Source organism: Salmo salar, chromosome ssa01, assembly GCF_905237065.1.
Source record: "Salmo salar chromosome ssa01, Ssal_v3.1, whole genome shotgun sequence".
Taxonomy (NCBI): Eukaryota; Metazoa; Chordata; class Actinopteri; order Salmoniformes; family Salmonidae; genus Salmo; species Salmo salar.
In genome coordinates this window covers 45,881,320-45,898,248 of record NC_059442.1, presented here as the reverse complement: position 1 = coordinate 45,898,248, position 16,929 = coordinate 45,881,320, and the positions used below count along the sequence as shown (strand labels likewise).

The 16,929-nt window shown below is 42.4% G+C and overlaps 1 protein-coding gene across 26 annotated transcripts in view; it reads left to right on the top strand.

The window, feature by feature from the left end:
- The window catches only part of nrxn3a (neurexin 3a), a 433,709-nt gene that overhangs the window by 298,065 nt on the left and 118,715 nt on the right, over nucleotides 1-16,929 (top strand). For all 26 annotated transcript variants that reach the window (XR_006769933.1, XR_006769930.1, XR_006769931.1 and 23 more), the window contains one exon: nucleotides 11,284-11,465. Coding sequence is in view for 22 of the 26 variants with exons in the window: in XM_045718507.1 (XP_045574463.1) it covers nucleotides 11,284-11,465 (182 nt within the window). In the remaining 4 variants the exon portion in view is untranslated. The remainder of the gene's footprint in view (nucleotides 1-11,283; nucleotides 11,466-16,929) is intronic.

The window sequence follows — 16,929 nt, the reverse complement described above, 5'->3', positions numbered from 1 at the left end:
ACCTATTGTTGATTAGCCACACAGACGCAGGGAAGTCATGACAGCAGCAGTTAGGCTGTCCCAGGGTAGCCTCGCTGCCTGCCTGCGGACTGAGAATCCACTGAAATAGCACATTGTGCTCTGACTGTGACCCAGCTATCAGGCCAACCACCCCCGGCCAATTGACTCCTCTGTCATAGAAGCTGTCTTGTGCAGATGGCAGTGCGAGCTGTAGCAATGATTCCTGTGGCCCCTGATGTCATTCTACCCTCGAGACTGTTTGATCTCATTACCTGTAGTCTGAAGACGTATCCTACATATGTGCAAACACGTATGTGATTGCGGATGCACAGTACACTTGCCAAATGTCATACTTGTGCAGACTTATTATTTAGCGCTGTGAAATGTTGTCAGCGTGTTATTGTCATGCAAATGACTTCCAGTCTCACGGTAATTGACCGTTAATTAACATAAACACGTTTAGCATCACCAGGCTTCCACGCATACAAGCCACTTTGGAACAGCTACATGAAAAAAGTTGAAGAAATCAATTTAGTATACACCCTCACAATAAATCCATTATTTAGTTTAGGCAGGTCTAAATAAACATTATGATATGCATAACATTTATTTCAGAAGAACAGAATATGAGTCAGCCACAGCTGTTATTTAGTCATCAACTGCCAAAGTTGGTATTATTTATTTAGTGCTATTTCTATTTCTTTTGTTGTTTTTTATTACCATTTTCATATTTAAAAAAAAAAAATTGTCCTGCATGTTGGATTTTCACTGTACCCTGCAATCACACCTGCAACCCTGTGCGTGTGAACTATTAAACCCTCGGACTCGGAATCTGTCATACTGTATGTTATTGCCATAGGCTGTAGGCTAGTTCATTTAGCAGACCAAATATGTCTCGTGCCATTATTTTATATTATGTGATTTTATAGTAATAAGAATTTAAGCTGAATAATATAGAAAGGATATTTTTCCTGTTCCTGAACGAGTGCGCAAATGAAAGGGCTATGTTGAGTGTAAAAGTAATCATTTGAAACAGGTCCTATGAGCTAGATTTAGAGTTATTTGGCAACTTTAGTTGTGAATGAGCCAAACCTCATAATGTCTTAGAAATCAAAACATACTGTATGGGCTGCATGATGCCACTATGGGCAATTGAAAGCTTGCCTCTATTCCTTGCCTCAGACTGCACACGCTGTTCTCTCATTAAGTGATCATATTTTCACCCATCAGACTATTTATTCTCAATTTAATCTGACATTTTACTGATGTGTAAAAGTAGTTCCGATTTGGAATGGACCGTTATCAAATGGGCAGGAACAGGGGCAGGGTAAAAAAGATATGCACTCGAATAGCGAAAGGAGGCTGCGTTCCCTTGGTTCGTTTTTCAATTATGCAAAACAGAGCATGTGCTTAATATAAGCAGCTGAGAAATAAATACGCTAAGATCCTCCTCATTTTAGTGGCTACCATCAAAACTCTGCTTTCAAACGGGATCGCGTATAGAAATGTCTGGCCTTATAAGAAGACGTATTTCATTCCACGCTTCTACCACTGTTTCAGGAGCATTCAGGCTCTTGCTTCGCGATAGGTGATATTCCGTCCAAACTCTATGCCATGGGCTCTATAACGCTGTTCTTGCAGCTACCCAGTGTTTCATTTGGTAAACCAAGTGAAATCTGTCCGGGAACATCGATAGTAACACGTTTGCACAACTAAACATATTTCATTAAACCGTTGACAGCCCCTCTCGCGAGAAAGGAATGGAGGAGAAAGAGGAGATGGAAAGGCACGTTGGTGAGATATTATGTGGCTAAAGGTACTGTCAGCCTATTAAAATGAAAATATAAAAAAATGCCCTATTACTAGGCTATTCAAAATTCAAATACAAACTTTCATTGTGGGTTAACTCTGTAAGCCGCCATGCACAGTAAATGAACCACCAGCATCGTCTACTGTAGTCCTATATGTTCTCTCCCAGACTCGTGTATAAAACGTTTGGAGCGTGGCGTAAGGTTGCCAGACCATCCAGTATGCATCATAATACAGTCTACGCTCAAAGGTCAATACTAGTATTTGTTTCATTTTTAGAATATAGTCTAGACCAATTATGTACCAAAGACATCTTAAATCTATGGTTTTTGGGGTGGTTTTTCTGCCTGCGTAATAGGCTATTTAACTATGCGTTGTATAACGGCGCAGTCATTGCGTATGCATAAGCTGTAAAATGTGTATGGTTGTTTTGAATTCATCCGACGTCATCCACAACGACCATGTTTTCCACTCGGTTTCAACCTGTTGTTGAACTTCTTTCTTCAAATTGATCTGTTACGGTGAGGTGAGTTTTTAAAGCATGATACTGTTTTGATTATGTGTTTGATTTGATTTTCATTGTATTTGCATTGATGTCAGAGTGGTTAGAGGGACAATAGAGCCCTGAGTACCAGGCCAAGAGCGACCAGAGTGCATAAAAGGAGATTACAGTGACTCAACAGCCACAGGAATTTGACTGAGGTCATGACTCCTGACTGCCGGTGTGGCAGTAATATGATCACTGCAACAGCCCGCCCTAATATATACTCAATTGTTTTTTTTTCTGATTGCATAAGATTTAGTTAATTTTTTATGGCATTTTACCATTATTTAACTAGGCAAGTCAGTTAAGAACACATTCTTATTTTCAATGACAGCCTAGGAACAGTGGGTTAACTGCCTTGTTCAGGGGCAGATTTCTACCTTGTCAGCTCAGGGATTCAATCTTGCAACCTTTCGGTTACAAGTCCAACGCTCTAACCACTAGGCTACCTGCCGCCATGGCATTTTCATAATGTGGCATGTAAGCTATCACTCTTTCCAATGGTCCCTATTTTTAAAAGGAATACAATTTTGTAAATCCCCAAAGAACCAAATAAACTGCAAACAATTGGATGAAGGAGATGCTGAAATGGCACATTGTACTGCAGCCCGGCTATCTCGCCAACCTCCCTCAGGTCTCCCCGGTCCTCACAGCCATTTCCTACAGATGGCCCGGCAAGCTGTTGGACTCCACAATGTGTAAACAATAGAAACGGTCCCAAGCTGACTACGCCATCTGAGAAACGATCACAACTAAGGGTTGTGTATCAATGACTCCTTTCGTCTGGTACTCAACCTGGTTTGGCTTTGACAAGGCTATCTGGCATTCTGTGGGTCAGCAAGACACTGCTCTCACACTTAACTTACATCAAATACTATAACTGGAGACTTTGATTTGATATATATGATGAATGATATACACACTGTAAGTAAGCTGTTTTCATCATCAAATCAGTGATATATTTCACATGAAAGACGGGTCCCTTGGAAAGTTCTCTGGTACACTAGATGAGTGTCTCTCCCCTCATCGTACAAGTCTTACCCCCCTCCTCAATTTGTGCGTAAGTCATCTCTCCTCATTAATTCTGTCAGTCTCTGTACTTTGGTAGCTGTGCCCCCCCCCCCCGATTGTGGGGAAGCACACCTCAGAGAACTGTGGGCAAAGTTTCTTTGAAAATGATGTTCTTTTGAGGTCTAAAGGTGGCGTCTACAAAACAGGCTCTATCAAAATCCCATCTCTCCTCTCTGCTTCCCCAGTTTATCCCATTTTCACCAGCTGCGATGCTATACCACACGGTGACACTTTTGATATTGCTCGGCTGTACCCTCCCCTCCAATCTACCTCGTTCTCCCCTCCACCTCCTCTCCCCTCCCTTTCCTCCCTCGCTCTCTGAGCGGTATCTTCATTCCCCGTAGCTCTGAGCCGTAATGCTACTCCCCTGTAGTCACAGTATGACAGCAGAAAAGGGGGGAAGGAGGAGAGGAATAACTCCCGGGAAGAGACATGCTGTGCACAACAAGCAGTACATAACTGCCATATGTAATCATCAGTGCCTGAAAGATGGTTCCTCTGCTGTTTATTCATGGTGATATCAACCCACCTACAGGACTGGTAATGAGAGTTAGGGTCATTCATCTCAATTCATCCAAAGTAACCTCATGTCAACTCGGGAATGGCATTACAGTTCAATAGGAATACTCCATGTTAAATTCCACTGACTGGAATTGAAATGGAATTGACCCCAACTCTGCTATGGAGACATTTCCAAGCTGAGTTCCAAGGAAATAAAATAGAATTGACCACAGCTCTGGCCCACATACCAGTGCTCAACAGTGGGTAATAGTGCAGGAAGCTTACGTTTGATTTGGCATCACTCTATGGTTCGTCGCTCAGTTTCCCTTTGATTTTAGCTGGGTTTATATCTAACTAATTGGCCTAATTTCCATGCATCAGTCTTAATGTAATCGTGTTAACTGCTGATAAATGGCAAAATGGTTGGCTTTGTGAAGGTGGGGGAGATGGATGCTTGTCGCACTGTCGTCAGGCTCTCTCTCTCTTTCTCTCTCTCTCCCTCTCTCTCTCTCCATCTCTCCCTCTATCTCTCTCCACTAAACTCCCACTCCAATCAGTCTCTTATCTAAGAAGATCTGGAATCCAATTGCTCAGCTGATAGATGTCAAAGCCCTCGACTCTCTCACAATACTTCTGCTCCTCTCTCAAGATCATCCCATGGGGGGGGGGCTTGAACTGCTTAAAGCTTTCCATTTTAGAAACTGTATGAGATCTGGGATTGTGTGTGTGCATGTGTGTCCACGTGTGCAGATTGCTATGTCTTGGAAAGTCTGTCTTTCGGAGTGTGAGTGTGTGTGTTTTTGTGTTTGTGTGTATCCGTGGAGGCAAGTGAACATATGTATGTATACAAGTGATGACTTGTCTGTGTGCATATCTGTGTGTGTACATGGCTGTGTTGATGTGTGTGTGTGTGTGTGTGTGTGTGTGTGTGTGTGTGTGTGTGTGTGTGTGTGTGTACCGTTTTCATATTGTATATGAGATAAGCTGCGTGTAGAATGGTAAAGAATCTGATATGATCTTGAATAGATCAAAGCAAACCACCACACACACTCATCTTACATGCATGAGGTCGAATGTGCTATGACGCGCAGGCTTGTGTGTTTGTGCATGAGTTACTGACACCTTCATTCAGACAAATATGGAACATAATTTCAACCACTATGACGAGATGAAGATCACTTTATTAGTCAATTGCACAGAAGGTCCGACTGAAATTCAACTTCCTCTTTTAACGCCTCCGAAAGACACACATATACACATACAGTACCAGTCAAATGTTTGGACACACCTACTCATTCTTGGGTTTTTCTTAATGTTTACTGTTTTATACATTGTAGGATAATAGTGAAGACATCAAAACTATGAAATAACACATATGGAATCATTTAGTAACCAAAAAAGTGTTAAACAAATCAAAATATATTTTATATTTCAGATTCTTCCAAGTAGCCACCCTTTGCCTTGATGACAGCTTTGCACACTCTTCGCATTCTCTCAACCAGCATCATGAGGTAGTCACCTGGAATGCATTTCAATTAACAGCTGTGCCTTGGTATAAGATCATTTGTGGGATTTCTTTCCTTCTTCATACATTTGAGCCAATCAGTTGTGTTGTGACAAGTTAGGGTTTGTATAGAGAAGATAGCCCTATTTGGTAAAATACCAAGTCCATATTATGGCAAGAGCAGCTCAAATAAGCAAAGAGAAACAACAGTCCATCATTATTTTAAGACATGAAGGTCAGTCAATCCGGAATATTTCAAGAACTTTGAAAGTTTCTTCAAGTGCAGTTGCAAAAACCATCAAGCGCTTTGATGAAACTGGCTCTCATGAGGACCGTTACAGGAAAGGAAGACCCAGAGTCTCTGCTACAGAGTATAAGTTCATTAGAATAACTTCACCTCAGATTGCAGCCCAAATAAATGCTTCACAGAGTAACAGACACATCTCAACATCAACTGTTCAGAGGAGACTGCGTGAATCAGGCCTTCATTGTCGAATTGTTGCAAAGAAACCACTACCAAAGGACACCAATAAGAAGATGAGAGTTGCTTGGGCCAAGGAACACGAGCAATGGACATTTGACCGGTGGAAATCTGTCCTTTGCTCTGATGAGTCCAAATTTGAGATTTTTGGTTTCTTTGAGACACAGAGTAGGTGAACAGATGATCTCCGCATGTGTGGTTCCCACCATGAAGCATGAAGGAGGAGGTGTGATGGTGTGGGGGTGCTTTGCTGGTGACACTGTCTGATTTATTTAGAATTCAAGGCACACTTAACCAGCATGGCTACCACAGCATTCTCCAGTGAGACGCCATCCCATCTTGTTTGCTCTTAGTGGGACTACAATTTCTTTTTCAACAGGACAATGACCCAACACACCTCCGGGCTGTGTAAGGGCTATTTGATCAAGAAGGAGAGTGATGGGAGCCCGGGAGCTGTTGTTGTGGGGGTAAAGTTCCTTGCTCAAGGGCACGACGACAGGCAATGGTATCTAGGCATCTTTGATATTAGCAACCCTTTGGTTGCCAGCTCACTTTCCACAAGATATTTCCAGTCGCATCCAGGATTCGAACTGGCAACCCTCCGGGTTGGATAAAGGCGATGCTGACACGTAAGTTAACACCTATGGCCTTCAACAGAGAAGAAAACTATGGTGGTTTTATTGGAATCGAATGGCAGGTTTTGATCAAATGTAGTATGGGTTGATGGTGGTAAAGCTTTTGCTCTGGGTCAGAACATGTCACATGTGCTCCCTCTCCGGCCTCTAGGTCACCAGGCTGCTCGTTATGGCGCACACCTGTCACCATCATTACGCGCACCTGTGCATCATCAGACTCACCTGGACTCACCTCCCTGATTACTACCTTCACCATATATGTCACTCCCGTTGGTTCCTTCCCCAGGCGTTATTGTTTCTGTTTCATGTCTGTGTGCTGTTAGTGTTTCTTGTTTTGTATGATGTTGTGTTTATTTATTAAAACACTCACTCCCTGAACTTGCTTCCCGACTCTCAGCTCACATCGTTACAGAATAATGCCTCACCTAAGGGAAGCATAAGGGAGTTTTTATTTATTTATTTTTTCAGTGGGAATGACGTTGGGTCCGGGAACCGCTACAGGCTCTCATGCCTCAGACAGATCGCCAGGCTCCCCTGCCTCCGCTGGCTCGTCAGGCTCTCATGCTTCAGCCGAATCGCCAGGCTCCCCTGCCTCAACCGGTCTGTCAGGTTCCCGTGCCCCAGCCGGCGCCAGATTCCCGTGCATCAGCAGGGGTAACCGGTCCGCTCCTGATCCCTGGGATTGTCCCTTTGGTTGGCGTCCTGTGGCTGGAGCCGAACGCGCCGAGGAGGGGGTACCGTCACGTATGCTCTCTCTCTCCGGCGCTCTAGGTTGCCATGCTCCTGCGTCTCAGCCAGATTGACAAGTTTCCCGCGCCTCAGCAGAGGTGACCGGTCCGCTCCTGATCCCCGTGATCGTCATTTTGGTCGTCGGGGAAGGGGTACTGTCACGGGTGCTCCCTCTCCGGCCTCTAGGTCACCAGGCTGCTCACCATCGTTACACGGACCTGCGTGTCATCAGACTCACCTGGACTCCATCACCTCCCTGATTACCTTCACCATATATGTCACTCCCTTTGGTTCCTTCCCCAGGCGTTGTTGTTTCTGTTTCATGTCTGTGTGCTGTTAGTGTTTCTTGTTTTTGTATGATGTTGCGTTTATTTATTAAAACACGCCCTCTCTGAACTTGCTTCCCGACTCTCAGCGCACATCGTGACAGAACATTACATTTAAACCATAAATGGTGCATTTCTTTTTAGAACAATTCTTAGAAAGCCATTATCCAGTCTTTTGCATCAGTTTATGGAAATTCAAACCAAACCATCAGTCCTCTTTTCTCGGAGAGCTGTCTCCCCACTGAATCGCCTGTCAGGTTTCTCTGACTAACCCATTAGTAGTGTTAAAGCCCTATTATTCAGTTATAGGTGCACACGTCTTCGCGTTGAAAAGAAAACTTCTTTTGTGGAGCTGTTAGCGGTTCAGGCCATCTTCTCCCTTTTTTAAAACGTTCTGCCACATTATTAATTTACGTGCATACCTGGAATGCATTATGAAGAAAATGCATCATGCTCATCAATATGCACAAAGGAAGTCACTTTTCTGGTCTTTAATTGTTTTAAAAGCGTCTGCGTCATTGCGTGTCTAGGTCGGTGTCTGAATGCTAATACAACTTGCTGTCATTTGGGAAAAGTGTGTTTAAACTAATTGAAAAAGTTTGTTGAAACTTGAAATTAACTCACGATGATGTTGCCTCTTATATTTTTTGGTCTTCGGGAAGTGGATCTTCTAAATACGTCTTGCCATGACACATCTTAAGATGCCTAAGTAATCCCCCTTTCTGATTCTGATAAGAACGCCAAGAGTCACACAGTCACTCTAAGCTCAATTATTGATAATGCACTTTATCCCCGCTTGCGTAACTCTGAGTGGAGTTATCTAGCTCTCTTTTCTAAGCAAGATGAAGGGTTTTGAGAACCTTATTCATTCAGTCAGTGAAATACTGTATAATGATCATTCCAGTAGAAGATCTCCCGACCCATTCTTGGACAGTTTATTAGAGTACCGTCACACATCAGTTTATTATGGCATTCGAGTAGAAAACCGTAAATACCCATTCTTCTTTTTCAGCTATCTTTCATGCAGAATATTTTACTAGAAACAGTGACTGGACTTCCTCTTAATGAGAGCAAGATAATAAGTATATCAGCCATGGAGCAGCCAGTCATAGGGTACAGCCAGAGAGGAAGAGGGGAAGCGAGAGGATTTACTCCGCCCAAAATCTGTCCTCGTGAGAGAAGCCCGTTTTTGTGTGGTGGTCTATATGAGAGTGCCGAATTACGGGAGGCTTATTTGATCTAAAAGAAGTTTCATAATGTTTATGCTGTTACAAATATACAGATATAAGTGGATGCGTGTGGCATTCCGGCAACTTAGAGAAAACAACTCAGTTCTGCCTATTGTTCACGCAGGTGTCTGCATTCTCGTTGGCTGGAATGGTCCCACCTGATCTCGCCTGCCTAAAATCATTGAGGACATGTATTTCCATTGTTAGAGCGGTCACTCGACTATCTTGTCAATATAATAGATCATCTTTGGCACAGCGTCTCACCCCAGTGCTGGCAAGACCATCACCGCCAGGACCTGGGCTCAGGCCAATCCCATCATGCATTTCTGCTGGGCAGCAGGATGGGAAATGGCCATGCTGTGTTGTCTTAATCGGATGGAGCCCACAGATTTTTTATTATTTTAGAATCTGGTTTATGAAGTTCCATCGCTGCCACCTGATGCTGGTTTATCTATCCATCTACCAATCTATCTAAAATTATGTAATTCCCTTTGACCACTTTCTATTAAAACCGTGCTTTATACTAAGCTGAGTGTACCAAACATTAAGAAACACCTTCCTTATATTGAGTTGCACCTCCTTTTGCCCTCAGATCAGACTCAATTCGTCGGGGCAGATACTCTACAAAGTACAATGGTGATGCCAATGCTTCCTACAGATGTGTCAAGTTAGCTGGATGTCCTTCGGTGGTGGACCATTCTTGATACACACAGGAAACTGTTTTAGCGTGAAAACCCAGCAGCATTGCAGTTCTTTTTGAGTAAAATTGTTGCGCTTGAGGTGAAACAAAATTCCACTACATTTTTTAATCAAACTGCTCCATGCCATCAACAGAAGATATGTGGTTTTGACATGTACACTGCAAAGTCTCAAAGTTCAACATCTTGCCTCCATCAAACGGTCTCTCTTTTGTCTTTTGCAGCTGGAAAGTATATATTGCTTAACCTCTGAAGCACCCCTGATCAAGGCTGCAAGGGCACTTCTGAAACCAAATGGTTCTTCATTAATTAATTGTGTAATGATTGCATATATTATTCAGTATCACAGGGCAACCAAATTCCCCAATGGAAAGGCATGCCTGGTGCTACTTATTTAACCATTAGAAATAAAGTAAGACCATCGACGGTGTATTGTAGGAGCTTTCTTGGTTATGATGGACTGTGAGAAGAGATGAGTGATATATTTGCAACGCCTACTGCGTTCTGATGCATTGATACTTTGTAAATAGTATATGTACCCTGTGTAGTTTGTACACTACAGTAGGCCTGTCTGAAGTGCAAATGCTGGGACTTAAATGCAAATGCTATGTAAATGTTTATGTGATGTGGCCATGCTCCCACTGAGGGCCAGCTGTTCTACTTGACACACAACTAGAGAGGGAGACAGGAGAGGTAGAGCCAGCTGGCCCTTATAGCCTTAGAATACACACATGCATGCCATCAAACATGCACAAGACGCACGCACACACAAGAATGCCCACACACACATACGCTCACCCACGCATACTCACATACAAGCACACACACATGCATACACACAAAAGTCATGCCTACGAACTGTCTCTCGCCCCAATAACGATTTAAAATTCTCTACAACTACAGAAACAGAGTACATCTCTGTGTGTTTGTGTTCGCTCAATTCACATTACATTTGGAATATTGCTCGATTTCCACTCTCAAGACGTTCTCCTGGGGTCTTTCTTCTTTCATGTATAATACATGTGAACTGGAGAATTCATTCCTCAGAATCTCTATTGCTAATCCCTGTTGGAAGGAATTATATTTAACTTGTATAGGTCACAGTATTTCCCATGGGGTCTGGGATAGAAAAAAATCAGCTGGTGAATTACGACTTATCTGACCCAGGTGAGAACATTAGTCATTCCGAAACCTCTCGTGAGACTTTTGTTCAGGAACCAGGTGAGGCAGAACTAGACAACTTACACCCCCCCACCCAAAACAAATTTATGTTTTCAAAGTCTTTGGCCTACTTGGACCCCAACATTTTAATGGAATGCCAGTGGTTACAGAGTTTTTCTCTATCGTCATGATAGGGAAATGGTTGCTGGTTGGGGAGCGATGGCTACTGTCGTTAATAAAAAATGAACAGTGTTTTGCTCCCGTGCTTCGCCGTGTAGTAATTTGGCTGTGTACATCACACATCACAGCTCACTGATATCATCATTTCTGGAGTGTGTGTGGTTTGTGTATTCATAAAAAAAATTAGCAAAGAAAATCTCTTCAACAAACATTTTGGTGAAATTCTTTTCTTTACAAAAAAGGACAAAGGACAAACACCAATAATCAACCCCATATTCCAATAAAAATTGTTTGGTAGGATCATGGGCTCACATTATCCTACTCTCACTTCGCTTTGAAAAACTATTCCTCTTGTCAAAGCCTTTTAGTTCATCCTCTGCCTCTCTCTCTCTTTCTCTCTCCTATTTCTCCTCAGCTGGGATGACTTATATCTTTGGGAAAGGAGGAGGCCTCATTACGTTCAACTGGCCAGCCAACGAGAGGCCAAGCACGCGCACAGACAGACTGACCATAGGGTTCAGTACTTCCCTAAAGGATGGCATCTTGGTCCGGATAGACAGTGCTCCGGGTCTGGGAGATTATCTCATGCTCCACATCGTAAGTTACACTATTCTCTTGCTCTGTATCTTTTATTTCTATGTCCATTTCTCTGTTGTTCTTTCACTCGTTCTCTCTCTCTTTTTCTCTGTCTCTCTCCTGCTTCGTTTTCTCTCTCTCTTTCTCTGTCTTCATCTCACCCTGTATCCCTACCACTGTATACGAGTTGCATTGGGTTATATCCGATGAGGAGCTGACGTGTTAAAAGGACAGTAGTTAGGAGATGAATCACATGATGTGGATGATTTTGTGGTTTTCTGTTCTAGATTATTGTGTTTTGATGTTGTTATATGAGTAACACAGAGTGACGTCAGGTGTGGGAGTGTGTGTGTGTGTGGCGAGTGGTCTGCACGCCGGTGGCTGTCCTCCTGTTAGTGCTGATCTCATCTCATCGTGCTAGATTTCCTTCATTCTCCCCAGAAGGATCTTCTAGTCTTGGAAGTGACTTTACACACACACACACACACACACACACACACACACACACACACACACACACAGTTTGCACACACGCATACATAATTCAAGTACTCAGCTAAATTGTTAACTACATTTTTTTTCTTTTATATTAATACAATTGCTTAGAGAAATAGATTTTGTTTAACAAGAACAATATATTTTTTTCATGAAGGTAGCGGTTAAAATGATTGACACCCCTAAAAATTCTTGTAAATAAAGTAGTCCAAAGTTTAGTATTTGGTCACATATTCCTAGAATGCAATAACTGCATCAAGCTTGTGACTCTAGAAACTTTGCAGTTTGTTTTGGTTGAGTTTCAGATTATTTTGTGCCCAATAGAAATTAATGGTAATAATGTATTTTGTCATTTTGGAGTTTTATTGTACATAAGAATAGAATATGTTTCTTATCACTTCTACATGAATGTAGATTCTACCATGATTACAGATAATCCTGATTGAATTGTGAATAATGATGAGTGCGAAAGTTAGAGGGTCAAAGGTCATACCCCCAAGACATGCTAACCTCCCCTCTTATTGATAATGGTGAGAGGTTAGCGTATCTGGGGGTAAGATATTTGACCCTCTGTAACTTTCTCACTCATTATTATTTACAATTCATTCAGGATTATCTGTAATCATGGTAGAAACATATTATATTCTAATTTCTAATAACAATTGCTCCAAAATGACACAATACATTGTTTACCATTTATTTCTATTGGACACAAAATAATCTGAAACACAACCAAAACAAACTACAAATGCATTCAACAAGTTTGTAGAGTCACAAGGTTGATGTAGTCATTGCGTACTAGGAACTATTGACTACTTTATTTATAAACTAGTTAAATAAAGTTTAAATAAAAAAACTACAAAATAGACTCTTAAGGAGTGTCAATAATTTTGCAGTCATTGTGTAGGGAATCATTGTACCATCCAAACCGCTGTGAAATATATTTTCCATAACCAAAAATATTGTATTTTCAGCTGTTTAAAGCTGGTGTACAAAACCGAAAGTAAAAGAAGCAAAAATGAAACGTAAGAATGGGAAGCATAGAAATAGCACAGATAGAAAAATAACAGATCTATCACTTCGTAGATTTGCCTTAAATGAGAATGACAGGTCTATAACTCACATTTTTCTGCGAATTTGGTTGGGTCGCACAACAAGTTACATATTGTAGCTTTAAACAAAATCCCCATTCTTTTTTTGCTTACAATATAGCTATTTGAATATTTGAATTATTTATTCTATACAGTCATTATTGCTATTCTTTATCAAGGTTGTCAATAATTTTGGAACCCACTGTGTAATTATGCTAGATTCACGTACACACTCAGACACACATATGCTGCACACCCACACACATGCATACCAAGTTACACATCTACACACACAGATGCGCGCGCTACACACCACCACACACGCATACCTAATTGAACATCTACACACACGCACACACACACTTATACTCACACAGTCTTTGTATTATGTCTTGCCCTTTAAATAATTCAACTGTGAATTTCGATAGGGTCGTCAGTAGGATCACTGAGAGATTTTATTGTGTTATTCTTTATAGATTTGGCTCTTAGATATACTCATCAAGTATCAGAGTCTATAGCGCTGCCAGTGGTGGAAAAAGTACTCAATTATCATACTTGAGTAAAAGTAAAGATACCTTAATAGAAAAGGACTCAAGTAAAAGTGAAAGTCACCCAGTAAAATAGTACTTGAGTAAGTCTAAAAGTATTTGGTTTTAAGTATACTTAAGTATCAAAAGTAAATGTAGTTGCAAAAATGTACTTAAGTATCAAAAGTAAAAGTATAAACCAATACAAATTCTTTATATTAAGCAAACCAGACGGCACCATTTTTAAAATGTTTTTATTGACGGATAGCCAGGGGCACACTCCAACACTCAGACATAATTTACAAGTGAAGCATTTGATGTTTAGTGAGTCCACCAGATCAGAGACAATAGGGATGGCCAGGGATGTTCTCTTGACAAGTGTGTGAACTGGACCATTTTCCTGTCGAAATGTAACGAGTAATATGGGTGTCAGGCTAAATGTATGGAGTAAAAAGTACATTATTTTCTTTAGGAATGTAGTGAAGTAAAAGTAAACGTTGGCAAAAATATAAATAGTGAAGTACAGATACCCCCCCCCCCCAAAAAAAACGACTTAAGTTCTACTTTAAAGCATTTTTACTTAAGTACTTTACACCACTGAGCACTGCCTTTCTCCCTTTCTGTGGAGTGCTGGTCTGCAATGTATAGTTGGGTTATCATCACTCGTGAATTAATACACTATATATACAAAAGTATGTGGACACCCCTTAAAATAAGTGGATTAGGCTATTTCAGCCACACCCGTTACTGACAGGTGCATAAAATCGTGCACACAGCCATGCAATCCCTATAGGCAAACATTGACAGTAGAATGGCCTTACTGAAGAGCTCAGTAACTTTCAACGCAGCACCGTCATAGGATGCCACCTTTCCAACAAGTCAGTTTGTCATATTTCTGCCCTGCTAGAGCTGTCCCGTTCAACTGTAAGCGCTGTTAATGTGAAGTGGAAATGTCTAGGAGCAACAACAGCTCAGCCGTGAAGTGGTAGGCCACACAAGCTCACAGAACAGGACCACCGAGTGCCGAAGCCCTTAAAAATCGTCTGTCCTTGGTTGCAACACTCACTATTGAGTTCCAAACTGTCTCAGGAAGCAACGTCAGCACAACAACTGTTGGTCAGGAGCTTCATGAAATGGGTTTCCATGGCCGAGCAGCCGCACACAAGCCTACGATCACCATGCGCAATGCCGAGTGTCTGCTGGAGTGGTCTAAAGCCTGACGCCATTGGACTCTGGAGCAGTGGAAACACGTTCTCTGGAGTGATGAATCACCTTTCACCATCTGGCAGTCCAATGGACAAATCTGGGTTTGGCGGATGCCAGGAGAACGCTACCTGCCCGAATGCATTGTGCCAACTATAAAGTTTGGTGGAGGAGGAATAATGGTCTGGGGCTGTTTTTCATGGTTCGGGCTAGGCCCCTTAGTTCCAGTGAAGGGTACAGCATACAACGCTACAGCACACAATGACGTTCAAGACGATTCAAGACGAAGTTGGGGAAAGCCCTTTCCTTTCAGCATGACAATGCCCCTGTGCACAAAGCGAGGTCCATACAGAACTGGTTTGTCGAGATCGGTTTGGAAGAACTTGACTGGCCTGCACAGAGCCCTGACCTCAACTCCATCAAACACTTTTGGGATGAATTGGAACACCGACTGCAAGCCCGACCTCACCAATGCTCTTGTGGCTGAATGGAAGAAAGTCCCCGCAGCAATGTTCCAACATCTAGTGGAAAGCCTTCTCAGAAGAGTAGAGGCTGTTATAGCAGCAAAGGGGGACCAACTTCATATTAATGCCCAGGATTTTGGAATGAGATGTTCCACGAGCAGGTGTCCACATACTTTTGGTCATGTAGCGTATATTCCAACTAATTGGATTTGTTCATAAATTATTGACCTTGTCCTGTACGGCTGTCTGCCTCAATGCCTCCACTCTCTGTAAGGGGATGAATGGGGTAGAAAAATCCTCTATAATTTGTCTTTCTCACTCACAAAAACACATGTACCCACACACACATTTCTCTATCGTTCTCTCTTTCTTTCTCTCACCCTCTCCATCTGTCCACTGTTTTATTGTGGCTCTTGAGTCCGGTCTGTTGGGACTCCTCCGGCCTTAACGGGCGGTCAAAGCAATGGCACCACACCAGATCTCCATACATGCCCTCCCTCTCCGCTCCACCTCACCCCAAATTGGGACCTCTTTCCTGGGGAAGGGCAGACAAACACTGGCCCTGCCAAATCGGCTCAAATCTGGAGCACAAACCTGCAGTTAAGGGAATTGAGACACTTGTGTGTCATTATAGAGGTTGATTCAAACTTGGCTTTGTTTTACATGTTGAAAACTACATTAAACAAAAGTATAATATCTTATTAACAACATATGAATAAAGTAACAAAGACCTATAAAACAGTTTGTTCAGACAGTTAGTCATGAGTTGTTCAATCTACAGTATATGAACTCTGAACAAAAAAAAGCTTTATTTTCTAATCGCTCCCCATTTCCCCCCTGCAGTTCCAGATCAAAGCAATGATAGGCCTAAGTGTCATGGTTTTGGCCTGTAAACAAAGTGAAATGATTCCACACCATGATATTGGTCATGTGTTTTATTCTGGGACATGTGCAACAGACTGGGGTCTCGTCCTCTACACAGCCCTGACATGCTGACTTTGGCTAGAAAAGACCGGAGAGTGAGGTGGAGAGAGAGAGGAGGAGAGCGAGAGAGAGTGCTGGTGAGGTAAAACAACAGATTGTCCCTGTTGTCCCCCAGGGTTTTGGAGCGTTAGCAGGTTCACCGCCGTCGGTTCCTCTTGGGCTGACTCAAGACGTGGCATTTTCACCCGATAAACGTCCATCCTCTGACCTTTGTGGAGAGCAGGGACGGAGGTCCACCTCGTTGTGGACACGCGGGCCCCTGAGGCTCGGCAAATGTCACATCCACTGTACTTCAAACATGTCACATCCACTGTTGCAGATGTCGGCTGCCCAAATGGCAACCTGGATAGAGGAATTAGAGGATTCAGACTGAAACAAGAGACAAAGAGTGTTTACTCACTGCACTCGTTAATCTTCATTGTGCTGGCTGGCTCATAGGGCAACAATACTGTATATCTCCAAAAGTGCTCCACCTCTGGCTGTCTTTGATCGTCTTCTTTTCGTGCTGTTGTGTCAACAGTAAGATGAACGGACTGCTCTCAATCTGGGGAAAGTTGCCAGGCATAGAACGTTTTGGCTTTTGAGTCCTAAAGCAACAGAATATGACTCAGTAGAGAATTCCTCCATTTAAGTTACAACAACATGCATATGGTCAGAGAACCTGTTTGATCAAAATCCAGATGTGTAATTTGGTTGAACAAGTAAAATTTGCGGCTTGAAT